The sequence below is a fragment of the Carcharhinus amblyrhynchos genome, chromosome 23 (genome assembly GCF_965287045.1).
Source record: "Carcharhinus amblyrhynchos chromosome 23, sCarAmb.v2.hapA, whole genome shotgun sequence".
In the NCBI taxonomy this organism is placed as follows: domain Eukaryota; kingdom Metazoa; phylum Chordata; class Chondrichthyes; order Carcharhiniformes; family Carcharhinidae; genus Carcharhinus; species Carcharhinus amblyrhynchos.
This window is the reverse complement of record NC_137346.1, coordinates 3,964,590-3,992,560: the sequence shown is the minus strand read 5'-3', so window position 1 is coordinate 3,992,560 and position 27,971 is coordinate 3,964,590. Positions and strand designations below refer to the sequence as shown.

Genomic DNA, 27,971 nt, shown 5'->3' with positions numbered 1-27,971 from the left:
GTGTGCCGATTGGCTGCCATATTTCTCGCAACAGTGACTCCTCTTCAGAAGTGCTTGATTGACTGTACGGCATTTTAGAATGCTCCAGGGCTGAGTGGGGCACTATACAAATCCAGATTCCCTTACTTCCTTCCTCTGTGCAGTTCCTGAGATAAGAACATTGCCTCATTGGCAAAGCTCTGTCTCCACAGATCTTCGTCATGCTGCCAGTTGCTGAGTACTAGAGGCATCTAGTGGCAGCACAGTGTTCACATGTTGTGTAGTTTCTTCCCACAAGGAATGAAATGGAATAAAAATATCTGCATTTTACTCCCGAGACTCAGATTAAAAGCAACGAGCAACAAGGTGAAAGATGAAACTCAGAAGTGCAATTAACTGACAAGTTGGGAATTTAAAAGTTTGATTACAAAGGGGGAGATTCTCAGTGAATTTACAGTTTAGAATATCTGGGGAAAGAAGTTAAATTTAGCAGCAAGATGGAATGTGAGATGGTAGAAGAAATGAGAGAGAGAGACAAGGGTAGCAGCATAGGGAGGGGGCGAAAGGCCAGACATGAGGAGGACCAGCTAATTCTTGCATTCTGTTCTGGAGTGTGTGAGAACCATCAGATAAGAACAGACACTACCATTCACCTGGTGGAAAACAGAGATTTTTCTGAAGATATTTTAACATTTTATTACCGATATAAATAAGTACAAACCAAAGTAGACCCTGCAGCTCAATAGTTCAGTCTGAGCAGGATGCCTAACCCACAGAGAAAAGGATGATAATCTTCAATTATCCCATTAAACACCAAGTGCATTTGTGACAGAGACAATCCCCGTACGTGCCTCAGACTGACCGCAAGGCCCCCATCTGATCACCCTGTTTATCTGTGAGGTTTTGACACATTCTCTCAGTATTCTGCCACAATGAATCATAGAATCCTACAGGAGGCGGCCATTCAGCCCATCGAGTCTGCATTGAACACAACCCCACCCAGGCCCTATCCCTGTAACTCCATGCATTTACCCTAGCTAGTCTCCCTAACAAGAAGGGGCAATTTAGCATGGCCAATCCATCCAACACACACATCTTTGGACTGTGGAGGAAACCGGAGCACTCAAAAGAAACCCATGCAGACACGGGGAGAAGGTGCAGACTCCACACAGACAGTGACCCGAGGCCGGGAATCAAACCTGCGGCCCTGGCACTATGAGGCAGCAGTGCTAACCACTGTGCTACCGTGCCACCCACGAAGTATTAATCTATTTCTGAATATCAAGATTTATTAATGTTGGGGGTACAGAGTGTAAGCAGACCAAGAGGATTTTAGGGCACCTTCGGGTTGAGCTGAGCCAAAGAATGGGGGTTTGAACATTTGAATTCAGTTTGTAAAATCTGGAAATAAGTCAGTGAAAATAGTGGTGACGTTGATGGGTTGTTGTAAAAACCCGACCAGTTCACTGATAAACTTTAGGAGAGGTCCTCACTTAGCCTATGTGTGACTCCAGTCTCACACCAATGTGGTTGACTCAAGTGTCCTCTGAAGTAACTTAATAAACCCTGAGGTTGTAAGAACGCTCCAATGATGCACTTGCAAGGATAGACACTAAAACCAGCAATGCCCACACACTGAGAATGAACAATACTGATTTTGGCACTACACATTGGTTATGTTACACCACACTAAGGGCCTCATGGTCTGATTTGCCAGCAGGATAAAGCCTCAGAACAGCAGGTTCTATGATCCATCATCATAAGATGCTGCTTCCAGTCCCACCACACAACCTACTTCAGTCACCGCGCCCAGCAAGAACTGATTGCAAACGGGATATTCATAAATTGGGCTCCACAAAAATAAACCTTGAACTCCCTCAACACCCTTGTGCCCTTTCCAGACAGGCAGAAAACCCCTGGAAATGAACGTCTGAAGGCTTGTCACCAGCGGATTACAATCAAGGGGGAGGATGTACGCTTGAAGCCAGGTTTGGAGGCAGCAATGGTCACTTCAGAAAGGTGGCAGCCAATAGGAGGGTCACTTCTTCACTTTCACACACAGCTTCAACTGCACATCGCAGAGGAAGATATTCATCAGGTCCTGTCCCACATCACGGGCAATTTTACCAATCAGCTGCCCTCCCTGGCCAATTATCAATCTCTGTGGAGACAAAAATTCAGAATGGGGTGAGAGGAGATTTTACAGTCTCAAAGCACTTCTCATGGTGAACTACTCTGGAGTTAAATTGATCCGTCTGTACAGTACGATCCCAGCTGGACAAGGCAGATCCCAGAGTGAAACATGGCTTGATAGATCCCAACCTTGCCTTTTAAAGAAGCAAAATACTGAGGCTGCTGGAAATCTCAAACATCAGGAAATGCTGGAAAATCTCAGCAGGTCTGACAGTATCTGTAAGGAGACAGAAGCCGGTTGTGATCTTTAATCTTTCAGTCTGTATGACTTCTTCAGAACTCCGAAGAGTTACATGGGCTTGAAACGTTAACATTCTCTCCACAGACATGGCCAGATCTGCTTGATTATTTTCATGTTTTGAATCAACAAAACATTAACTATATTACATCAGGCAAAATTTTGGAAAGATTTCAATACAAACACCAGAAAAGGAATCAAATCAGACTATCCTTTTATTCTCTGCATTACTCTCACAGACACAAATAACCCCAGTAAAGATTTACCGCTATTTAAACACTAAGACCGGATTAGCTCAGTTTCTAACAGTTCTCTTCCAGCAGACTTCTGGACGTTCACTAGATGGTCTTCCTGAATTGGTACCTCTCCCCGTGACATGCAAAAAATCCGCTCGAAACTCATCATCACTTCAACCTTACGGCAATGTGGTTGACTCTCAAATGCTCTCAGGTATGAGCAATAACTGCTGGCCCAGCCACCGATGCTCACGTCCCATGTACAAATAAAAATAAGTTCCCTAAAACTCAGCTCCCCAGCAGTCTGGCAGGACTTCTTAAGAGAATTTTAGACCTTCTGAGTGAGACTCTGGTGTTAATTGGCAGCCCTTCTATGTTTCTCTGACTCACTCTCTGGACACTTGTCACTAGGCAACAGCACAGTCTTTTTTCTACATTATGCACACTTTAACTTCACTAATCTACTAACCTTTTGGAAACCCATCTGTTCACTTTAAGAGTTATAACACTTAATTAAAAATGTGCATTGATAAACAGGGCCAGCACCCAGTTCACAAAAAAAAAAATCTCTAAATGAAACTAGATGCAGGTTTCACATTACTGGACACATAAGTACAAAATATAAATTAAACTTAAAGCTAAACATTCTTCTTAACAGTACACAAATTCATCAAAAAAGTCTTTGCCGATTTAAGTCTGGAATAAGCATCTGGAATAAGGTGGGTGAACCTGCAGCATGGATTGGTGCCTGGGGCTTCGATGTTGTGGCCGTTTCGGAGAATGGACAGAGCAGGGACAGGAATGGTTGTTGCAGGTTCCTTCTGAAAAGTTCAACAGAGATGTAGAGGAAAGGATTGCAAAGGTCATTCTGGATAGGAGCGAAAGTAACAGAGTAGTTGTTATGGGGAATTTTAACTTTACAAATATTGACTGGAAAAGCTATAGTTCAAGTACTTTAGATGGGTCAGTTTTTGTCCGATGTGTGCAGAAGCAAAGTGAACACTTTGGTGGTAGTGACCACAATTCGGTAACATTAGCGATGGAAAGGTATAGGTATATACCACAGGGCAAGAGTTATAGCTGGGGGAAAGGAAATTATGATGCGATTAGGTGAGATTTAGGATGCATAGGATGTGGAAGGAAACTGCAGGGGATGGGCACAATTGAAATGTGGAGCTTGTTCAAGGAACAGCTACTGAGTGTCCTTGATAAGTATGTACCTGTCAGGCAGGCAGGAAGTGGTCGAGCGAGGGAACTGTGGTTACTGAAGAAGTTGAATTGCTTGTGAAGAGGAAGAAGGAGACTTACGTCAAGATGAGACATGAAGGCTCAGTTAGGGCACTCGAGAGTTACAAGTTAGCCAAGAAGGACCTAAAGAGAGAGCCAAGAGGAGCCAGGAGGGGACATGAGAAGTCTTTGGTAGGTAGGGTCACGGAAAACCCTAAAGAGTTCTATAGGTATGTCAGGAATAAAAGAATGACTAGGGTAAGATTAGGGCCAGTCAAGGACAGTAGTGAGAAGTTGTATGTGGAGTGCAAAGAGATAGGAGAGGTGCTAAATGAATATTTTTCATCAGTATTCACACAGGAGAATACTGAGATAGAGGCTGGATAAACTGGGACTTTTTCTCTGGAGCGTAAAAGGCTGAGGGGTGACCTTATAGAGGTCTACAAAATAATGAGGGGCACAGATCAGCTAGATAGTCAATATCTTTTCCAAAGATAGGGGAGTCTAAAAGTAGAGGACATTGGTATCTCTCCCCTCTCATCTTAAACCTAAGTGTTCAGAGGGGCAATTTTTTCACACAGAGGGTGAGTGTCTGGAACAAGCTGCCAGAGGCAGTAGAAGCAGGTACAATTTTGTCTTTTAAAAAGCCTTTAGACGGTTACACGGGTAAGATGGGTCGAGATGGATATGGGCCAAATGCGGGCAATTGGGATTAGTTTAGGGATTTAAAAGAAGGGCGGCATGGACAAGTTGGGCTGAAGGGCCTGTTTCCATGCTGTAAACCTCCATGACTCTAAATGGAGTTAAGATACAGGTTAGCTGATATTGAATTGCACAGTCAAATGTAGTATTATAAAAACATTCAGTGAATATTTGTGAGCACAAATTAAACTGATATAGGCTGAGGCCAGGTTTCACACAGGAGCACTTTAAGAACAGAAGAACAAAGAACAAAATCAGCCCGGGAAACAGGCCCTTCGGCCCAACGAGCCAGCGCTGCCATCTCAACACCACCAGTCCCCCTCTCCACCCACAACCCCTGTCTAATGTTTTATGGCCATCCACATTGAGGGAATCTGATTTAGGGACAATTTATTCCTGCCAATCAGCCTAACAGCACATCTTTGGGGTGCGGGAGGAAACCGGAGCACCCGGAGAAAACCCACGCAAGCACGGGGAGAATGCGCAAACTCCCACAGACACCGGCCCAAATCCATGTGTCTGCACAGCAAACAGCGATAGTCACTGAGCTGTCGTCTTGCCCAGTATCTGGTCCAGTTTAGGCACACACTAACGACATGAAACACTAGGCCAATCTTGAACAACCAACAGCAGCCCCAGTACGACCCATCGCGTGTATGCCCCTCGTTGAACACCCCGATTCTAATGGGATGTATAGAAAAGGAGCTGGAACACCCCACTTCCATCTATGACTGTTTTATATTAATGGGTGATATTTGAAACAGAAATCAGACCAGTTACTTTTTAAGCACAGTTGTAATTAATCCTTTCAGATCAGCATTAGCTCTGTAATATCCAAAACAAATGTTAACACTGAATCAGACCATCGCAGGTATAAAGGGGTGGCAGCAGTGTCACTCCCACATGCATACTCACCGCGTGATTCTTTCGAGCAACTGTGATATTCTGCAGAATTCGGAGCTCTCCGCTCGGTCCTTCTTCCCACAGTTCAGTGCTCTGAGGAGTAAAGAGACAGTTAATGTGCTGGCTGTTAAAAGTTATCCTGTTGCTTCCCACGCTTAGTATGGGTAAGCATCGCAGCCTTGATCTACACTCAAGTTTCCCCTTTGGACAAAAGGATTGTTGCTAAATTTGCTGATGATACAAAGATAGGTGGAAAAGTAAGTTGTGAAGAGAACATGAGAAGCTACAAAGGGATATAGAAAAGTTAGCTGAGTGGGCAAAGATCTGACAAATGGAATGTATTGTGGGAAAATGTGAAATTGTCATTATGGCAGGAAAAATAAAAAAAGAATCATTACCTATATTGTGGAAGAATGCAGTGATCTGAGATGCAGAGGGATCCGGGTGTCCAAATGAATGAGTCACCAAAGGTTAGCGTGCAGGTGCAGCAAGTAATTAGGAAATGAAGTGTATATTAATGTTTATTGCAAGGGGAATCAAATACAAAAATAGGGAGGTTATGTTGCAGTTATACAGGGCATCGGTGAGACCATACCTGGAGTATTGTATATAGTATTGGGCTCCTTATTTAAGATGTAAATGCATTAAAAGGTTTACTAAACTAACATTAGGGGTAGGTAAATTGTCTCACGAGGAAAGGTTGGATTGGTTAGGCTTGTAGCCTTTGGACTTTAGAGTAGTAAGAGGTGACTTGATTGAAAAATAAGATCTTGAGGAGAATTGACAGGATGTGGAGTGGATGTTTCCTCTTCTGGGAGAATCTAAAAAAAAGGGTCACTCATTTAAGACAACAGTGAAGAGATTTATTTTCTCTCAAGGGTTGTGAGTCTTTGGAATACTTTTCCTCTAAAGGTGGTGGAAGCAGAGTTGTTGAATATTTTTAAGGTAGAGCTAAATAGAATCTGTAACGCTCTAACTATGTTACGGGTTGCGGGTTTACACACACACATTCAAACTAACAACAACAGATATATTCTTGGATGTCTTGTTGGCAAACTGAAATACAAACTGAAAGTTAAAAATCAGCCTGTGGCAACATCCTAATGACATCAAATAATGTAATCAGTTCTTAAAGCATTTATGCAACCCTTATAAATATAGAACACACTTTGCCTTTTACTTTGATAGTCATGACAATAAATTACTATGATGTCACACCGAGGATCAATAATACTCTAGGCTCAGTACACTGCATCATTAAATCATTATACACAGTCGATAAGAAAGTCAATCAGGAGGATGTCTATTCCTCTTTGGTTGTACACAATGTTCTGGAATTTAGCTGTTCTTGATCCTTGAAGTATGATTCAGAAGACATTTCTTCTCTTGGAACTAATTCTGCATCATTCTCACGTGGTGCAGTAGCAGAGACACAATCATCAGGCAACTCAGGTTCAACCAAGTCTTCTGTAGTATTCACAACACTAGGAGTTAAAGAAATTGGTACATTGGAAGATGATTCGAAGAAATTGGTCAGTACGATGTCCCCAAACGAGTTCACCTTCAGTTTGAAATTGAAATTGGATGTGTTTCTACTAAAACTATGACTGGTACCAATTTCTCACTCATGACATAATTACGCACTAACACTCAACCTCCTTGTTGAAATGAGCTTTGTTTTGCCCTCACCTCTTGACTAGCAACTCGAGATTGTTGTGACACTCTACAATCTCAAACTTCTGGAGGTAATAACAAATCAACTGCAGGTCTCAACTCCTTCTTTGAGAGTAACAATGCAGATGAACTTTGGGTAGTTGCACGAGTGGTATTTCTGAGATGCCAAAAAAGCTATTCACACAAGGTGATAATGAACCTTGCTCTTTTGAGGCTTTTAAAGAATGTTTCAAGGACTGTACAAATCTTTCAGCTAATCCGTTGGTTGCTGGATGATAAGATGAGGATTTACCATGTTGAATACCGTTTACTTCCAGATAATCCTCCAACTCCCGTGAAGTAAACTGTGAACCAGCATCACTAACAGTCTGTTCCAGTTTTATTAAATCTTGCAAAAATTTCATCGAGTTTTTCAATGGTTTGCTCAGATGTAGATCTCACAACAACTTCTGGCCACTTTTGAGTGTGCAATTATGACAAAGAACATGTAACCTCAAACTGACTTGCAAAACTAACATGCAATCATTGCCATGGCATTTTAGACCACTTCCAGGGGTAGAATTGAGACAGTGGTGGTCTATTTCTTATTTGAACACAGGATTAACACTGTCCCACCTTTCCTTCAATCTGAGCATCCAGACCCGACCACCAAAAATAACCACCCACTAATTCCTTCAATCTGGACTATACCAGGATGTCTGTTTGTTCAAGAACTCTTCCACAGAGACAAGGGGGAATGAGCACCCACCTTGGACAGTTTCAAGTTTTCCTGACACTTATGGTTTCAAATCAAGATGTGGACAATGCATTCCAGCTACTGTCCCTTTCAACACCATATCATCGCCTTCCCCATCGCGGGATCATTTCTGATGTCTCCGAACTTGAGAAGCCGTCACTGACAAATGATCTACTCACCAAAAATAAAGAATATTAATAAACCTAGTTGGTGGCATCTGTTCAATAGGTAAAGGTAAGCCTGCTAAAGTATCAGCATCAGCAAGGCACTGTGATATATGCTACTTTATATCACAAGAACCTGCAGATAAGATCAATGACCAACTTTGCAATCGACTGGCAGCTAACGATGGTATGCCTTTATATGGCCCAAAAACAGTAAAGGGTCAATGGTGTGAAATGGCGACCATATAAATATGATAAAACCTTTGTATGCCAAAGATTATACTCAATGCTTCTTTTTTTTTTAGCTGAGTTAGATTCAGCACTAGTCAGAGCACACAAAACAAAAGATATTGGTTATTGTTTTCCTGAAGGCATTATATGTGAGACAACTCCCACCTCCTTAAAGTGAAGCATTGCAAGCAAGCAGTAATGGTCACTTTGGATGAACTGAACTAATACTTCAGACTTCTGCAAAACATCTTTGACATCCTTGAATGCTTTCTTACATTCTGCTGTCCAGTTCCATGACCGTTTCACAAAGTAAGTAATGCAATGGCTTCAATAATGTAGCTAAATTAGGCACAAATTTGCCACAATTGAATAATCCTAGAAAGGACCTCAATAGGTGTTAAAATTTGCTGGACATGGTGCCTCTAAAATATCATCCATCTTTTTAGATGCTTAATGTAGGCCTTTATTATCAATAACAAGACCCAAATACTGGCCTGCCATCTGGAAAAAAATCACACTTTTGTTTCTTGATACGCAGACCATGTGCTTAAAGACATTCCAATGCTGCTTCTAGATAATCCACGTGCCTTTGTTCACTGGATTCTGTAATTAGAATATCATCCAGATAACATTGTACACCAGAGAGATCACTTACAATCTGATCCATCTATCTTTGGAATAGGGCTGGTGTAGATGTTATTCCCAAAGGTAATCTTTTATAATGAAAAAGACCTTTGAGTAACGATGGTAAGCAATGGTTGAGATTCAATGGTTACATTCATCTGTAAATATGCTTGTGAAAGACCAATCTTGCTGAATTTCTGCCCATCTGATAACCCAGCAAACAAATCTTCAAATAAGGAAGCAGATGTTGATCAGCACACAACATTGGGTTTATGGTTGTTTCAAAATCACCACAAATACGGACGTAATCATCTGGTTTCATGGCAGGTATGATGGGGGTGCCCAGACACTCACGGTAACAGGCACCAAAATATCAATGTTAACAAGTCAGACTAATTCTTCTTCGACCTTGGGGCCAAATTGCATATGGTACTGCTCTTGATTTGAAACCTGTTGATCGACTATTAGGCTTTATCTTGAATTTCACTTGAACTGCCTCCACTGAACCAAGTAATCTTCGAATACACTACTGTATTTATCCAGAAGGTGCTGTCGGAATGTTTTGGTATCGAATGATCTGTTGATAGCTCACCAGTTAATGCTTATCTTCTTCAACTAGGATCTCCCAAATAGAGCTGGAAAATTACAATGGATCACAAGGAGAGGCAACACCGCCGTTTATCCACTCAATTCTACTTTGACCATGATGTAACCTTTTAAGAGGCACAACCTCTTCTGCATATGTCCTTAAAATCACATCAGCTGGTTTTAAAAGAAGATGCTTCTGCTTTTGTTGGTATCAGGAATTAAAGCTACAGCAGCTCCAGAATCAAACTCCATCCTAATCACTTAACTTCCAAATCACCCAGAATCTGAGAGATTCACCCAGTATGAATAAGACATTTAGTTGGAGCTCTTCATCATATTTCTGGAGAGTTTCTTCACAGTCATAATTGTTTTCTTCCACGTTGTAAATTCTTCTAGTAGAATCCAACTTGTTCATATTCCTGAAGGTATCCAGATTCTTCTTCTGAATATTCTTCTCAGGGGAAGTTGCTCTAGCCCAGTGAGTTTTTGCAATGTGACCCATTTTGCCACAATTCTTGCACTGACGACCCCTTGCTCCAGCATTCACTCGCTGAATGCCCCATTTTGGCACATCAGTGAATTGCTTGTTGCTCTTTTTACTTCTTATGGATAGTCCCCAACTTATGGATCTTCATTCCTGTGCCAAATTGTGAAGCATCTTTAGCTATCAGTTTCAGCGACACTGTTTTTAAAGTTAAAGCATGTCCAGTAAGCTATCATCTTTGGATAGCCTCATTTTGGAGACCACAAACTAGGCGATCTCAAAGAGTACTTTCTAATGACTCACCAAACTCACAATGCTGTGCCAGCCATTTTAACGTTGCCACAAACTGAGCAATGCTCTCACTTCCACTTGATTCCTGCAGTGGAACCTAAACCATTCCGTGATGATCAGTGGCTTTGGACAGTAATGCTTTTCAACAATCTTTTGTCAAGTCACCGGAAGTTTTGGTTCCTCGCTTTGAAATTCTGGTGCAAATTGAAGGTTTTACTTCCTATTGTGCTGAGAAAAGCTGGTACGAGCAACTCGTTAGCAATTTTATTCGCTTTTACAAAGTACTGAAAAAGCTCTGCACGGGAACTCCATCTTTCATTTTCTTCATTGAAAGGTCCCATTGATCCTAATTTACCCACCAGTTATCATGCAGTCATTAGCAACTCGAGAATGCTCAGTATGTCTTCCCATTACTCCTCTGTCTTTTATCCTGGAGACCAGTGACTTGATGTTTTTTTTCCCAAACGACCCCAGTCAATCAGCAAGGCATCCCTTCTTTTCGAATATACCATATACTGTGTGGAATCTCACCCTCTTTCAAACTGAAAGTAAAACAGTGGTCTGTGGTAACAACCTAATGACATCACCATCAAATCATGTGATCGGCTCTTCAAGTATTCATGGGATCTGTTTAAATATATCAGATTCTTGATTCACAAGGTTATTGAAGGTAGGGAGTAAGGTTGAGGTTATAATCAGATCAGCCATAATCCTACTGAATGATGGAGGGGCCGGATGGCCTGCTCCCTCATCTGTATGTTCCCCGTGTAAACATTTTGTTGGGCCTTTGCAAGTCCCCAATCCCGCCGCTGAACCCATCATCGGCCCTTTGTTTAGGTGGGGCTGGGGGGAAGCACAATCAGATCAGGTCAGGGTAATCAATCCAGAGAGGGCAGGGCTGGTAATCAATCCAGAGAGGGCAGGGCTGGTAATAACAGGGAGTTGAGGGGAACAGAGAATGGGAGGGGAATGTGTGGGGCAAGCGACAAAACGAAACTGTGTGACTTGGTGAATCTTCCCCTGAGGCGAGAGGTTCAGGCACCCAGTGTCAGCACCAAGCACTTACAGGGGTTTAGCATCCTCTGTCCTCAAGAAAACTAATCAGCAAACACAGCAGTACCCATTTTCTCATGTCCCTCAGCAGCAAATAATGAAAAGGAAGGGGGAAATTCCTGCTGGGATTCGAAAGGTAAGGGTAGTTTTGCATTCACAGGGCACACCACATATCTTTGAGAAACATCCCTAAAGGCTTCCCATGTAGTGAGCTATTCTAAAATGCAGTCGTGGCACACGTGTAGGTAAACATAATTTTCACACAGCAAGATTTCACAAACAGCACTGAGATAAAAATCGATGAATCAGTTTCTGATGGGGTTTGAGGAACATTGGCCTAAGCACGAGCTCTCCTTCAAATAGAGCCAAGGGCTTTTATTATCCACCTAAACGGGCAGACAGGACCCTAGCTGAATCACTCAATCCAGAATGAAGAACATGCAAGCTTATTTGACCAGCATCAGTCCAGAAACTATCACAGTCAAACCAGACAGGCCAGATAAAAGTCAGCGTTTTACCCTGTAGATTCCAGCAATCTGCTTGCTATTACCTGGGTGATGTTGTATGGCACCTCCTGAGGCAGGTGCTCCAGTAATCGCTCCCTGATCAGGTTACAGCAGATCTCCTGGGGTGACTGGTCAGTGACGACAGCACTGTGATAATCCCAGGATCCTGGCTGGGCCTTTGACATCAGGTACCGCTGAACACACAGAGAAAGGATCAGACAGTAATTCAAAACCACTTTGAAAAACTGGAGGCACCGTGCCTTCCAGTTTTATGGAAACAACTGTCTCCATAAAAACACAATGACTTCTCCAGCCCATTTACACTGTTTGTTTCATTGATCTCTCTCACTGATGTATTCCAAGCTCTAACGACCCTTTCACTGAAAACTTTCTTGCAGATTTTTAAAAATTGTCCAATTAATCAATTGTCTCAAACGATCTAGAGATTTAAAATGAGGATCTGGAATGGCAGTCTCCATAGCAATGCACTCAACACCAACCACAAAGAAGCTTCCAACTGAACTGAGGCCCTCCTCAAAACCATTGAAATTCAGGTGTGAAGGGAGGTCCCAGTCAGATTTGACACAAACCTAGCAGGAAGGACCCAGTTATCCCATTAGGGCAGCACAGTGGTTAGCACTTCTGCCTCACAGCACCAGGGACTCGGATGCAATTCCAGCCGTGGGTCGCAGTATATGTGGAGTTTGCACATTCTCCCCATGTCTCTGGATTTCCTCCAGGTGCTCCGGTTTCCTCCCACAGTTCAAAGATGTGCAGATTAGGCGGATTGGCCACGCTAAATTGTCCCTTATTGTCAGGGGGATTAGCAAGGTAAATGTGTGAGGTTATGGGGATAGAGCCTGGGTGGGATTGTGGCCAGTACAGATTTGATGGGCCAAATGGCCTCCTCCTGTAATGTAGGAATTTTATGATCCAATACACTCACCCCGCAGAAGACACACATTGAGCTGGTGCACTTGCCTTGCATTCAAACAAACCATGACTGATCTATTTAAGTCCATCTGCTCACCTCAGTTCCCTAACATTTAGCATATCTTCCTAACAAAAAAAACTATCACTCAGTTTTAGAATTGCCAACAGGGGGTGGGGTGGGGTCTTTGTGCAGTAGCCCAAAAGCCTCAATTTAAAAATCCCTCCATAGCCTCACCCTGCCTTATTTGTGTCATCTCTCCCAACCCCAGTAACCTTCCGAGCTCTCGGCACTCCGCCAATTGCTCCCTCTACCGGCTTTCAGCCGCCTGGGCCTTCAGCTCTTAAATTCCCCCACTGAGCCTCTCCACCTTGTTAAACTTCCTATAAAATGGACCTCTTTGACCAAGCTTTTGTTCACCTGCCTCGATATGTCCTTGTGTAGCCACTGTCAAAATACTTTTTACTGATATATTTAAGCGCCTCTGGAAAATTTGTGACAGTGAAAGGTGCATATAAAACAAGCTATTGTTGAAGGCTTCTTGTCATTTGTTTCCCAGGACAAAATGCAATTACTCCAGCTGGGACATAACTAGAGCTTTATGCAACGCTAACATACCTCACACTTCCTGACATTCCAGGTGCCACCCCCCACCCCCACTCCACCCTGAGAACTAAAGGCTAATATTTCATTAACTTTTGCATTATTTTTTGCACCTATCACATCACTGACCAATTGAATGTGGCTTTACTCGCTCACCTGCAGAGTCTCCACTTCCTCCCCATTGACAGCTGAAAGCATAAACACTTCCTTGAAGTGAGGCCAGCCCTCGCGATGCTTCAAGTCCCCACACTGGCCTGTTAACTCCTGATGCCACACTCTCTCTGCAGCTTCTGGTTGCTGTATGCCGCTTTCACTGTCAGAAACACAGTCGGTGGATACCTGTGTGTGACGTAACTCGGCATCTCCCTGCGATTGCTCAGCGGGGGTTATCTTACCCCGGACAGACGCAGGACCCCAGGCTCCAGTTTCCATTGATGTTTCACCATGCCCACAATCTTTGCTGCCTTTTCCGAGCAGAGAGCGGAACCTGGGCTTTATTTTCAGTTTCTTATTGTTCACTACCCCCTCAGTCAGCCTGGCTGTCAGTTCCAGGAGGAGGCCTTTCTGCTTTAACAAGTCCACCTGGAACAAAAAGGAAGTGAGGAGTTCAATGGGTTGATTTATGTTTATAAATGTTCTATTGTGCTTTTTAATTCAATTTCCCTTGCACCACGAGTTCTCTGCATTTGTCTTGCGAAAGGTCTCAAAGGATCGTGCAAATGTTACCTTTGCTAACAGCAAACTTGCATTTCTATTGTGACTTCCATGTTTCCACAATGTCCCAAAGCTCTTTACAGCTAATGAAGTGTCTTTGCTGTTGTAATGTTGGCAATACTGCAACCAATTTGTGCACAGCAAACACAAACTCCCAAAAACCCCCGTGGTCTTACATATTTTTTCAAAATAAACTGTGTTGAGGATGAATATTGGCCCAGATAGGGGGAGAACACTCCTAGTCTTCGCCAATATATTGACATGGGGCCTGAGTGGGCAGCCGGGACCTCATTCTAACAGCTCATCTGATGCATGGCACCTCCAACTATGCAGCACCCTTCACTGCACTGGTACCAATGGCCTGAATTAGGGGCTCAAGTCACTAGAAAGGGGCTTGATCCATAACCTTCTGAAGTACAGTAAAAAGTCTCACAACACCAGGTTAAAGTCCAACAGCTTTATTTGGTTTACCTGATGAAGGAGCAGTGCTCTGAAAGCTTGTGATTCCAAATAAACCTGTTGGACTTTAATCTAGTGTTGAGACTCTTCTTACTGTGCCCACCCAAGTCCAATGCCAGCATCTTCACTTCTGAGCTACAGTCTAGGGAAATAGCCCTGCTTATTTGAAAAGACCTTTTTGTTTATTTAAACTAATTCCACGTAATTCCAAGATAATTCCGTTGGAAGCAGGTCCAGATTCACCCAATGCTGGTGAGTTTAGAGAAAAGAGAAGATGGGAACAAGTCCTCGTTGCCTACCTTATTCAGGACCAGAACTGCTGGGAGATGGGGATATTTTGAAAGGCATCTCAATACTTCAGTGTGGAGCTTGTTGCGTGTCCAATGGTCAGAGACGTCAACCAAAACAAGCGCTAGGAGTCAAAACACAACAGCGTGAAGCATTGTATCCACGCCAGGCAGCTGAAGCCACGACAGTTAACTGTTTGAATGGAGATAAGTTTCTCTCTCACCCAAGTCTGCTTCTTTCACCGAATGCCAGGGATCTTCCAGAAGCGATTTCTCCAGGTTGTGCCTGGCAGCAACAAGAATGAAATGGTTAATTCATTAAACAGACTTCAGAAATAGCAAAATGTGAAAAATAAGTAGAAAAATATGGAGAACCTTTTTGCTTTGACAGCAGGAATGAGACCAGGTGTGTCCAGAAGAATCTGCAGAGAAGGAGACACAGACAGAACAATCATGAACAGCACAAGAATGAATGCTAATCTGCAACTACAGAGCATGCTGAAGGGATTCCAGGCTTCTCACAGTTAGAGAGTCATAGAGGTTTACAGCATGGAAACAGGCCCTTCAGCCCAACTTGTCCATGCTGTCCCTTAAAAAACTCTAAGCTAGTCCAAATGGCCCACATTTGGCCCATATCCCCCTATACCCATCTTACCCATGTAACTGTCTAAATGCTTTTTAAAAGACAAAATTGTACCCGCTCCTACTACTGCAGCTTGTTCCAGATGCCCAGCATCCTGAGTGAAACAAATTGCCCCTCCGAACCCTTTTGTAGCTCTCTCTTCTGACCTTAAACCTATGCCCTTTAATTTTAAGCACCCCTACCTTTGGGAAAAGATCTTAACTATCGAGCTGATCTATGCCCCTCATTATTTTATATAACTCTATAAGATCACCCCTCAGCCTCCTACGCTCCAGGGAATATTAATCAACAAGCAGGAGAATAGGAAGTGACGAAATGGCAAGAGGTAGATTTGAGAGTCTTGAGAAAAAGGGCTAGAGAAGAATAAAGCAAAGAGCAGGGAGTTAGAGTGTTTCTGATTGTAGCTGTAGCAGAGGCAAAGAATTGAACAGCAAGGGCTTTGGACAGGGAAGAGAAATTGGAGATAAGGAGGTAATCCGCAAGGACCGCTTTTCAGGTTTAGGAGAAGGTTGATGATTTTAGAAAGGTTACCCGAGGAGTGGGACTATTTTACAATGACAGCTGGTGTGGGACCCTGGCACACAGATGGGCGGTCAGCAATTTCATAAAGTGAAGGTTTGTCTTGATGGATAAGAGAGAAGAAGCTGAACGATAGTCTCAATCTTAAGTGCCACTCAGTGCATTGAATAGATAAGAGTTTAAGGAGGTGGTTGGAGATGGATATGGTCCTGGATCTCCAGCCAGCCTTCTCTGTAAAACCAGTCTATAGGAGCCTGTGCAGAAAAGTAATCTAACCTATCCTTTCCTGCCATTGTTGAGAATGTCAGTGAACTGACACTCACTTTCAATATTAGTCACAAGTCTGTCTTACATTAACACTGCAATGAAGTTACTGTGAAATTCCTTTAGTCGCCACACTCCGGTGCCTGTTTGGATCAATGCACCTAACCAGCACGTCTTTCAGATTTTGGGAGGAAACTGGAACACCAGAGGAAACCCACACAGACACAGGGTGAATGCGCACAGAGTGACCCAAGCCGGGAATCGAACCCACTAATCATCGTGCCACCATGCTGCCCCACGGTTGAATTCTAATGAAGTGCCACAACTCAACAAGAACCACCAGATTCAGCAGGGGGTCAAAACAGTCTGAGTCACTGAAATCTTTGTGTTAAACATGAAGCTCACGACTTGACCCCCCCCACCTCAAAAAACCGAATTAAATCACGTGGAGCTAAGACCCTTTGAAAAGAAACCAAAGGAGGTCAGGAAAAGGTGGGCTCTCACGATTTGCGTTGCTCCATCAGTGATAACTCCTTGAGCTCGACAGCGTGTTGTGTGGACTTTACTTGAAACAGGAAAGACCTGCAACACAATGAGCAGAAAAGATCATTAAACCAAAAGTCACTCGAGACAAGTTTGAACCGTGATTATTTTAACAAAGGAAAGATACGATTAACATCCATTTAAACATGACACCCAGCTGTTTCACTGTTGAATGATCTCAAGCTGTCCTATCCTTTATTTACAAGTGTGTCCGATTGTATTATATTCTTTAGGAAATTGTACATTTCCTGTCACTAGCTCTCTGCAATGCTGAGTTGAGGCTGGGAGCCTCGCTAGGACAAAACAACAAAATAAATTTACAGGACAGCTTGTCCTCAGCAAGAGTATTGGAAGTCAGCCAGGGAATGAAGCAAGACTCAGCTGGACCAGGAGGAGGAAGGAAGCTCCCATAACATCACTTCAAGGCAGCTGGGTCACACGGCTTGAAAGGTTCGAGGTTCTCGTAACTCAGTGTCTGCACGCTGGGTTAATAGCCGGGGGATTGCTCCCCAGGAAGACAGAGAGACTACAGGAGAGGACGGACTGGGCTCAGCTGTAAAACTCAGCAGAGGTTACCAACACTCACTGCCTGAAACTGATATTTCTGAGGGTTCGTCCACTGAGTCTATAGGGGTAAAACTGAGAAATAAGGAGGGAGATCACTTTGGTAGGATTGTACTATTGCCCCCCAAATAGTCAGCAAGAAATTGAGGAGCAAATATATAAGGAGATTACAGATAGCACGAGAAAAATAGGGTGGTTATAGCGTTTGAGCCTCTCAGCTGCTGGAAAGTAAAGGAAACAGGAGTTCTGCTTCTTCATAAAATACCTTTATTTCTTTGATTCAACTCACACACACAATTCGCCACTAACACCCAGTGCCACCTCTGGCCCCTTTAGATAACAGTGACTTCGATTGGATAAGTGACATCAAATTAGGATTTAATTGGAAGGTTTGTTAACCCATTCTGAACAATAATAGGGGACTTTAACTTTCCCAACATTGACTGGGACAGCCACAGTTCAGAGCATTGGATGGAGAGAAATTTGTTGAGTGTATTCAGGAGCAATTTCTCATTCAGTATGTGGATGACTTCACTAGAGGGGGGCAAAACTTGACCTCCTCTTGGGAACTAAGGAAGGGCAGGTAACAGAAGTGTTAGTGAAGGATCATTCTGGGACCAGCGACCATAATTCCATTAGCTTTAAGATAGTTATGGAAGGTGACAGATCTGACCCAAAAATTAAAATTTAAAATGGGGCTAAGCCAATTTTGATGGTATTAGACAGGAACTTTCAAAAGTTGATTGGGAAGTCTGTTGGCAGGTAAAGGGACATCTGGTAATTGGGAGGCTTTCAGAAGCGTGTTAACCAGGGTTCAGGGTAAGCACATTTCTTTTAGAGTGAGGGGCAAGGCTGGTAAAAGTAGAGAACACTGGATGACTCTGATCAAGGAGCAAGAGGCATATAACATGCATAGGCAGCGGGGATCAAGTGGATTATGAATATAGTGGGTGTCGGAGTAGAGTTAAGAAAGAAATTACAAGGTCAAAAAGGGGACATGAGATGACTTTGGCAGACACAGCAAAGGAGAATCCAAAGAGCTTGGACAAATACAAAAAGGGCAAAAGAATAACTTGGGAGAAAGTAGGGCCTCTTAAAGATCAACAAAGTCAAATACGTGTGGATCCACAAGAGATGGTTGAGATCCTAAATTAATATTTCCCATCAGTATTTACTGTTGAGAAAGGCATGGGTGTTAGGGAACTTGGGGAAATAAATAGTAATGTCTTGGAGTGTGTGCTGGAGATCTTAAAGCGCATCAAGGTAGACAAATCCCCGGACCTGATGACGTGTATCCCAGGACATTGTGGGAGGCTAGGAAGGAAATTGCAGGTCCCCCGAGCAGAGATATCTGAATCATCAACAGCCACAGGTGAGGTGCCTGAAGGATGGAGGGTGACAAATATTGTGTCTTTGTCTAAAAAGGGCTGCAAGGAAAAGCCTGGGAACTACAGGCCAGTGAGTCTACATCCATAGTGGATAAGTTGTTACAAGGTATACTGAGACACAAATCTACAGGCATTTAGAGGAGCAAGGATTGATTAGAGATAGTCAGCATGGCTTTGTGAATGGAAAATCATATCTCATGAATTTGAGATTTTAAGTGATCTCAGAAGGTAGGTGAGGGCATTGCAGTTGATGTTGTCTATATGTACTTTAGCAAGGCCTTTGACAAGGTACCGCACATAGGTTGTTACTTAAAGTTAAAGCTCTCAGGGTCCTGGGTGAGATAGCCAATTGGATGCAAAATTGGCTTGATGACAGAAAATAGGTGGTGATTGTAGAGGGTTGTTTTTCAAACCGGAGACCTGTGACCAGCGATGTGCCTCAGGGATCAGTGCTGGGTCCACTGTTATTTGTCGTTTATACTAATGGTTTGGATGAGAATTTAGTAGACATGGTTAGTACGTTTGCAGACGACACCAAACTTGGTGGCATAGCGGACAGTGAAGATTATCTGGAATTATAATGGGATCTTACCAATTGGCTCAGTGGGCTGATGAGTGGCAAATGAAGTTTAATTTAGATAAATGTGAGGTGATGCATTTTGTAGATCGAACCAGGGCAGGACTTACTCAGTTAATAATAGGGCATTGGGGAAAGTTATAGAACAAAGAAATCTCGAGGTACAGGTTCATAACACCTTGAGAGCGGAGTCACAGGTGGACTGGGTGGTGAAGAAGGCATTTGGCATGATCTCATTGGTCAGAAAATTGAGTACAGGAGTTGGGATGTCTTGTTGAAGTTGAACAAGATATCGCTAAGGTCACATCTGTCAAAGTGTACAGTTCTGGTCACCCTATTATAGAAAGGATATTATTAAACTAGAAAGAGTGCAGGAAAGATTTACTAGGATGCTACCAGGACTTGATGGATTGATTATAAGGAGAGGCTGGATAGACTGGGACTTTTTTCCCCCTGGAGAGTAGGAGGCTTAGAAGTGATCTTACAGAGCTCTATAAAACAATGAGGGGCAGAGATAAGTCAACATCTTTTCCCAAAGGTAGGGGAATCTAAAACTAGAGGGCATAGGTTTAAGGTGAAAGGGGAGAGATACAAAAGAGTCCAGAGGGGCAATTTTTTCACACAGAGTGTGATAAGTGTCTGGGACAAGCTGCCAGAGGTAGTAGTAGAGGCTGGTACAATTTTCTCTTTTTAAAAGTATTTAGAGGTTACATGGGTAAGATGGGTAGAGAGGATATGGGCTAAATGTGGGCAATTGTGACTAGCTTAATGGTGAAAACTGGACAGCATGGACAAGTTGGGCTGAAGGGCTTGTTTCCATGCTGTAAATCTCACTGACTCTAACATGAAAAATGGAACTTCAGAGATTCTACAATGCTCTAAGACTCAATATCAAGTTCAACAATTCCAGTCATAAGCACTGCTCCCATTTTCTCGGACAGCGGCTGCTGGGAATAATTTTGCCGTTGCCACTTGCAGTTCCTTGGTTTTTGTTTTTTTAAGTTTCAAGGACACTGCAATGAAGTTACTGTGAAAATCTCCTACCTACACAATTTTGGACAACGGGAGGAAACCCACGCAAACACACAGAGGGGAATGTGCAGACTCCACAAAGTCACCCAAGGCCAGAATTGGACCTAGGTCCCTGGCACTGTGAGGCAGCAATGCTAACCACTAAGCCACTCAGTTTTCCTCTCCCATATTCCTGCCAATTTACTGGCTTCACTCACCTGTTTCACCTCTTATACTTTTCAGTTCTGATTGTAGGTCAGATTGTTAACTCTGTGTCTGTCCCCACAGATGGTGTCTGGCTTGCCGAATATTTCCAGCACTTTCTGTTTTAGTTTTAGATTTCCAGCATCCACAGTATTTTGCCTTTGCATTAACACTACATCTGCTTCTGGTCTTTGTTGAGATGAGATGAGATGTACTGATATAATGATCAGCTCCCTAATCTGTCAGCACTACAACTGCTGGCTGGAACTTTTTTTTAAATCAGTCCTCAAGGACAACAATAGCAGGAACAAAACCAGGGGCATTCAATCTTTCTTTAAAATGGTAAGCTGGGTTTACCTTTCTGCCTAGGAGCTGGTTGGATAGGGTGGATTTACCAGCATTCGGAGCCCCGATGATGGCGACTTTCAGCACACGCGAGTTTTCAGGCTGATCTGGTTGATGGAGGAGGAGGTCATACTGCTCGTCTGGGCACAGAAATACAACTTCAATCATTTCAGACAGTGAATTGTGTGAGCAAAGTGCTGAACCAAGGCCAGGCCAAGAGTACACAGTGAACGTTGCTGAGTAGTAGTTTGGATCCATCTGGGACATTTGCATTCAGTTTTGGGCACTGAACCTCAGAAATGTCACAACGGAGTCAGATAGGGCTCAGCACATATTAACCACAATGGGAGTTAACAGCAGGAGGAGGCCATTCAGCCTGCTTCACCATTCAATACAATCATGGCTAATCAGATACTGCAATGCCTTTTACACACATTATCCCCACAACCATTTACATTATTGCTAATCCTAAATCTATTCATCTCTCTTAAACATACTCAGTGACTGAGCTTCCACAGCCCTCTGGCACAGAGAATGCCAAAGATTCTCAACCCTCTGTATAAAGAAATTTCTCCTCACCCGGGTCCTAAGTTATTTTGAAATTGTGGCCCCTGGTTCTAGACTCCCCAATCAAGGGAAACATCTTACCTGCACCTACTCTGTTTATTCCTTTGAGTATTTTATAGGTTTCAATGAAATCACTTCTCAATTCTTCAAAACTCTTGGTGAATACAGGTCTGGCATGCCCAACCTCTCTTTGTAAGACAGTCCACCATTCCAGGAACAAATCTGGAATTCCCTCTATGGCAATAACAGCCTTTCTGAGGTAAGGAGACCAGAACTGAACACAGTACTCCAGGTGCAGTCTAACCAAGCTTCTATACAATTGAACCCAGACCTTGCTACTCCTGCACTCAAATCCTTTTGGGATAAAGGCAAACATTCATTAGTCTCCCAAATAGCTTGCTGCACCTTTATGTTGGCTTTCAGTGACTTATGGACAAGGACACCCAGGTCCCTTTTGTACAGCTATAGTTTCTAACTTCTTACCATTTAGGAAATACTCTGCACATCTGTTCCTTTTACTAAAATGAATAACTCACATTTTTCCTCATTATGTGATTCACTCTGGAAGGAGTAACAGGATTATAGAGTATTGGGCTAAGGGAAGGACTCTTGGTCGTGTGGATGAGCAGAGAGACCTCGGTGTACATGTGCATAGATCCCTGAAAGTTGGCACCCAGGTTGATAAGGTTGTTAAGAAGGCGTACGGTGTGTTAGCTTTTATTGGTAGAGGGATTGAAGTTCGGAGCCGTGAGATCATGTTGCAGCTGTACAAAACTCTGGTGCGGCCGCACTTGGAGTATTGCGTACAGTTCTGGTCGCCACATTGTAAGAAAGATGTGGAAGCATTGGAAAGGGTGCAGAGGAGATTTACCAGGATGTTGCCTGGTATGGTGGGAAGGTCTTATGAGGAAAGGCTGAGGGACTTGAGGTTATTTTCATTAGAGAGAAGAAGGTTACGAGGTGACCTAATTGAGGCATACAAGATGATCAGAGGATTGGATAGGGTGGACAGTGAGAGCCTCTTTCCTCAAATGGTGATGGCTTACATGAAGGGACATAGCTTTAAACTGAGGGGTGATAAATATAGGATGGATGTCAGAGGTAGGTTCTTTACTCAGAGGGTAGTAAGGACATGGAATGCCCTGCCTGCAGCAGTTATGGACTCACCAACATTCAAAAGGTCAGTGGATAGGCATATGGATAATATTGGAATAGTTTAGGTTAGAGGGTCATTAGATTAGTTCCACTGGTTGGCGCAACATCGAGGGCCAAAGGGCCTGTACTGCGCTGTAATGTCCTATGTTCTACCTGCCAAGTTCTTGTCCACTAAGTCTGTCCAAATCCACCTGTAACTGCTTATTCCTATTCTGTTTTCTGCCTGTTAACCAATCCTAAATCCATGGTTAAGTTAAGAGGATATGTTCATATATTGGACTTGTACTTTGAGTTGAGAAAGTTAAAAGGTGCTGTAATTGAGCTGTTCAAAATAACAAGCGGTGCATGTTGGATGCCAAAGAACATTACAGCACAGGAACAGGCCCTTTGGCCCTCCAAGCCTGCCCCGGCCATGCTGCCTGACTGAACTAAAACCACCTACTCTTCTGGTGACCATGTCCCTCTATTCCCTTCCTATTCATGTATTTGTCCAGATGCCTCTTAAAACTCACTATTGTGTCTGCTTCCACTACCTCCACCGGCAGCGAGTTCCAGGTACCCATCACCCTCTGTACAAAAAACCTGCCTTGTACATCTCCTTTAAACCTTGCCCCTCGCACCTTAAATGTCTGCCCCCCAGTAACTGACTTGTCCACCCTGGGAAAAAGCTTCTGATTATCCACTCTGTCCATGCCCCTCAATCTTGTAGGCTTCTATCAGGTCGCCCTCAACCTCCATCCTTCCAGTGAGAGCAAACCATGGTTCTCCAACCCCTCCTAACAGCTAATGCCCTCCACACCAGGCAACATCCTGGTAAATCTTTTCTGTACCCTCTCCAAAGCCTCTACATCTTTCTCATAGCTTGGCAACCAGATTTGAACACTATATGCCAAGAGCAGCCTAACTAAGGTTAGGCCAGTTAGAACTTAAGAGTGAGATCAGTAGATTTGTGTTGGGTCGAGTGTACACAGAATATGAAGTAAAGATGAGTAAAAGGTGAGGCATTGGTCAGTCGAGATATATTACCGAATACGGAACTGCCTCTTGAGCCGACTGACTTCTTCCTGTTCCTTGGCACAAACACACAGCATCAACACCACATATATCACTATTTAAAAAACAATTTGAAAGTGAAAGATTCTTCAGGGCCTCAAAATAGATCAACCCACAATGACACTAAATTTCTCCAACCTCATGAAATTTCGTGCCTAACAAGGTGAGGGGCAGCAGTGTTAGGAAAGTGACTTTAATTTTCACTTCAGAAACCTAGTTGAGGCATAATTGCTCCCAAAGCTAGCTCAGCAGTCAGGAGGCCAAGTAAAACTCCCTCTACAATATCTCAGAGTGTCTCAGACCCAGCCTCATCATAAAACCCCTCCTGCCACAGTACGAACTTTCAATTTGACACACCAGCCACATACAAAAGTAAAAGTCTTTTCTGAGCAAGCTGCTAATTTGTACGTAATTACAAGCAGTGTGGTGCAACTTAGTCTTGCGCACGTTCCCCTCTCCTGATGAGGGCGTGCAAGATTGGGAAGGAGTCTTGTTGTGCATCAGGCTGGTCTCAATCTGAAATTGATCATTCTCCCTCTCACATTCTTCACAAGATTGATTTACATTGATTCCTACCTCGCAGACTCTGGGACTATGCAGCAGTCAAAGTATGGTCACCAACAATACACCCAAGTCGCAAAAATCGTTCGTAGAAAAACACCAGTCTTGAGATCAAGCAACGCAATAAAAATATTCGCAAATCTCCCAACTTTAGAAGGAAGCACAGAGCAAGTTGAGAACCCACCTTTACTCACAGAAACAGCAGGAGGGTATTGTCGACCAAGGTCATCAGTTTCTTGTTTTGTGACTCCTAATATCTTCGCCAGAGCTGAGCTATGGCCATAGTGACTGGCCAATGAGCGGGTGACAGTGTGAATCCCGTCACTTTGCAGAAAGGCAAACGCTGATAAACATAAACACAGATCACACAATGTGACAAAGAATTACACCAACCGTAAACCGTCTCAAATTTTCAGCCAAACCTGACTCCATTCACTTCCTAAAATGGATTACATTTTTAATTTCTCACTTCTGCTGAAAGTTCATTGGCTTGAAACATGAAATAGTTCATTGTCTCTAGATGTTGCGCAATCAGCTGAGTATTTCCAGCATTTTTTGTAACAGTTATCAATCAGTATGATATTGAAAAAGGCTGTAATCATCAGGGACACATTTCTTAAAACAGAAATGAAATATTTTAACTTTTCATCAATTATTTGGCTCTGTAGCTTTACCTGCTAAACATACAGTGCAGCCAATGGTTTACACTGCTGCCTCCCAGCTCCAGGAACCCCGGTTCGATTCCTGGCTTGAGTCATTGTCTGTGTGGAGTTTACATGGTCTCCCTATGTCTGTATGGGTTTCCTATGATGCTCATGGTTTTCTCTCACACTCCAAAAGGCTGGTTAGGTTCATTGGCTATGCTAAATTCTCCCTCAGTGTGCCCGAACAGGCACCAGAGTGTGGAGATTAGAGGATTTTCACAGTGACTTCATTGTAGTGTTAATGTAAGCCTACTTGCGATACTAATAAACAAAATACATTTGCACGTAATCGCATTGCATGGTATAAATTAACTAGGCCTCTGTGAACTCCCCAGCATAATATTTCAAATGGGATTGTTCATTGTACATGGCCAGAAAGAAGATCAAGTTGAGTATTAGGTGCCCATCTGATGTCTCTGGTATTCCGAAAGCCCCAAAACAATTATTGTTTTATTTTAATGTATAGCCTATTTTTAGTGACAGTTGTTTTTTTTTAATTCTGCGCATCTAAACACTTCAGCTGTTTATAATTCCCATCTTAGTTGTGGTCGCCTTTGGAGAAATGTCTGGAATTAATTTAGGATTCGGGGTACAGATCACCTCGTTTTGGATTTTAAAATCTGGTTCTTAACAATAAACACAGCTCCACCTGCTGAGATGCGTGCACAATTTGGGTCAGTATTAGGTGGGTACGGCATTGCCAAAATTTCCATTATATCCAATGAAGATAAGACTACAAATTTAATTAGCAAAAATGTTTGTGTTCAGTTTTTTTTAAAAAAAGCAAAGAAAGTCTTAATTTACATGTCAAAGTTCCTTGCATACAATGAATTATTCACCACCTGACTTAGAAATATATTGTCACTGGGTCAGAACTCTGGAATTCCTTCCCCAACAGCACGGATGTACCTACACTTCAGGAAGTGCAGTAGTTCAAGGCAGAAGCTCACCACCATCTTTTAAAGAGCAACTCAGGATGGGCAATAAATGCTGGCCTAGCCAGTGATGCCCACAACCCATAAATGAATAATAAAAAACCTCAAATACCCAGGCAAGGTCACAAATTTACAGTTGCACCTCACAAGTAGCAATAGATCAGCAAGTCATTTTGAGAGGAGCGGGGGAAAAGAGGTTGTTGCTGAGTGATAAACACTGTCTAACAGACCAGGAGGAATGTTTTAGAAGCGTCATGAAATGTTCAACACCTGAGCCTTGGTGGATGAGCTCCCCATAGTCTGGCCTTAGAGTGGCAGTCTCAGCCAGTGTTCTTGCAAATAAGGGATCATCAATAAATGCTGGCCTTGCCTTGATGCTCACATCCCATGAACAAATAAAATTAAAAACTATGCGGCTAATTCAGATTCCAAATGTGGTCAACTGCATTTTTGATTAGTAAATTGAAAGTAATAGATGTTGCACAAAATCTCAACAATCAATTTACATGGTAGGTGTGAACTTCTAACCTTGTGGTAAAATGCTAAGATGATAGAGTTTGTTCTTTAATCATTGCTAAAGCTCAAAAACTCACCACCGCTCCCCCACCCCACCCCAAAACTGTTTCCTGTCCTTTAAACCTCTTTGACACACTTTGATCTTCTCCCTGCTGGACCATAAGCTGCAAGAACAGAAATAGGCCAGTCAGCCCCATCATTCAATGAGCCCATAGCTGATCTATCAACTCCACAGTCCAAAGATGTGCAGGTTAGATGGATTGGCTATACTAAATCATCCCTCCATGTCAGGGGGAATTAGAGGGGTTAATATATGGGGTTAGAGGGATAGGGCCTGGGTACGATAGTCGGTGAAGGCTCAGTGGGCCAAATGGCCACCTGTACTACAGAGATTGTATGATTCCACTTTCCAGCCTTATCCTCATAACCCTTGTTTCCATAGAGTGTCACGTAAATATAAATTGTTGGCTCATGAATGGGATTAATTGTTTGATTAAATATGAAGATATATGAACAGTTTATCTGCCGTACCTGTGCCACGTGGACTTCTGCTAAAATTAGTGCCTGAAACTAACCGCTCAGTGAATTTCTCCTGGACAATGTCTGCGTATAACTACCATGGATGGACTCAGGCCCCGGCCTCGGTTTTGAATCTCTGCTCATCCACTCCCCCTGGAGAGAGGCCTGTGGTTTCTGGCCTACCCTTCCAGGGCTTTATTTACCCGAGCGGTCCTCGGCCAAGGAGGCGCCCCCCGGTACTGACCTGCCTGGCGGCTTATAACGTGGCTGCGGCTCGAGTTCCCCAGCACCGTGCAGAGCCAAGCCCTGCCTAATGCCGCAGCCATTGATTCCCGGCCCGGGCCTCCGGATTCTCCGCTCCCTCAGAGAGCCGCTCCGGCCGCCGCCATGACACTGCAGCCGTGCATTGTGGGAGCGTGCCGCGGCATGCTGGGATAGGTTCCCACAGCGCCACCAACAGGAGGGGAGGAGGCCGCGCCATTCAACCAGGGAGCAACATTCAGCGCTCTAACTGAACTCAATCCTTTAACCATTCAACCCTGAGCCAATGTTCACCCCTTAACCAACATTCAGCCCATTAACCTGTCAGCCCCGAGCCCACATTCAGCCCTTAAACACAATATCCAGTCCCTCAACCTAACATTATTATTTGTCCAGAGAATGATAGAATAATTATAGCACAGAATGGGGCCATTCAGCCCATCGTGCCTATGAACATTTGTCACAATGCTGTTTGTGGGAGCTTGCTGTGCACTATAATGATTTTCCTTTGCACTTTGGAACATCCCCATTTCATAAAAGGCACTATATAAATGCAAGCTGTTACTTTTTAATCATGAACAGTGCCGTGGAGCATTGAGGTTTCCTTGTGGATGAAAAATGTCAGTCACGCTCTGACTCTTTGCTGACCTCATTTGAAACTTACCATCACCAGAGACACTGCCAGATTGGTTATGTTACCATCCGGACTTGGAAATATATCGCCATTCCTTCGCTGCTGACTCAAAATCCTGGAATTGCACCCCAACAAAGCTGTGGGTGTACCTACACCAATGGGATTACAGCAGTTTAAGAAAGCAG

At 43.3% G+C, this 27,971-nt stretch overlaps 1 protein-coding gene across 1 annotated transcript; it reads right to left on the bottom strand.

The window, feature by feature from the left end:
* Positions 1 to 249: 249 nt before the first annotated feature.
* LOC145357370 (GTPase Era, mitochondrial-like) lies at positions 250 to 27,289 on the bottom strand. The gene is made up of 11 exons (XM_080210676.1): positions 27,136 to 27,289; positions 24,402 to 24,560; positions 20,894 to 21,021; positions 16,754 to 16,831; positions 15,199 to 15,245; positions 15,048 to 15,109; positions 14,836 to 14,948; positions 13,520 to 13,945; positions 11,874 to 12,023; positions 5,491 to 5,571; positions 250 to 2,140 (listed from the first exon to the last, which is right to left on the bottom strand). Exons 1-11 carry the CDS (start codon positions 27,215 to 27,217, stop codon positions 2,018 to 2,020), a joined length of 1,449 nt encoding a protein of 482 aa, XP_080066802.1. The 5' UTR covers positions 27,218 to 27,289; the 3' UTR covers positions 250 to 2,017.
* Positions 27,290 to 27,971: the final 682 nt, after the last annotated feature.

Excerpts from the sequence above, each read along its gene's own strand:
- LOC145357370 (XM_080210676.1), bottom strand. The coding sequence starts at position 27,217 with ATGGCTGCGGCATTAGGCAGGGCTTGGCTCTGCACGGTGCTGGGGAAC. Across the intron at positions 15,246-16,753 it reads CTGATGGAGCAACGCAAATC|ATTCTTCTGGACACACCTGG; the intron begins GTGAGAGCCCAC and ends CCTTCTCTGCAG. Across the intron at positions 2,141-5,490 it reads TTGCTCGAAAGAATCACGCG|AGATTGATAATTGGCCAGGG; the intron begins GTGAGTATGCAT and ends TTGTCTCCACAG.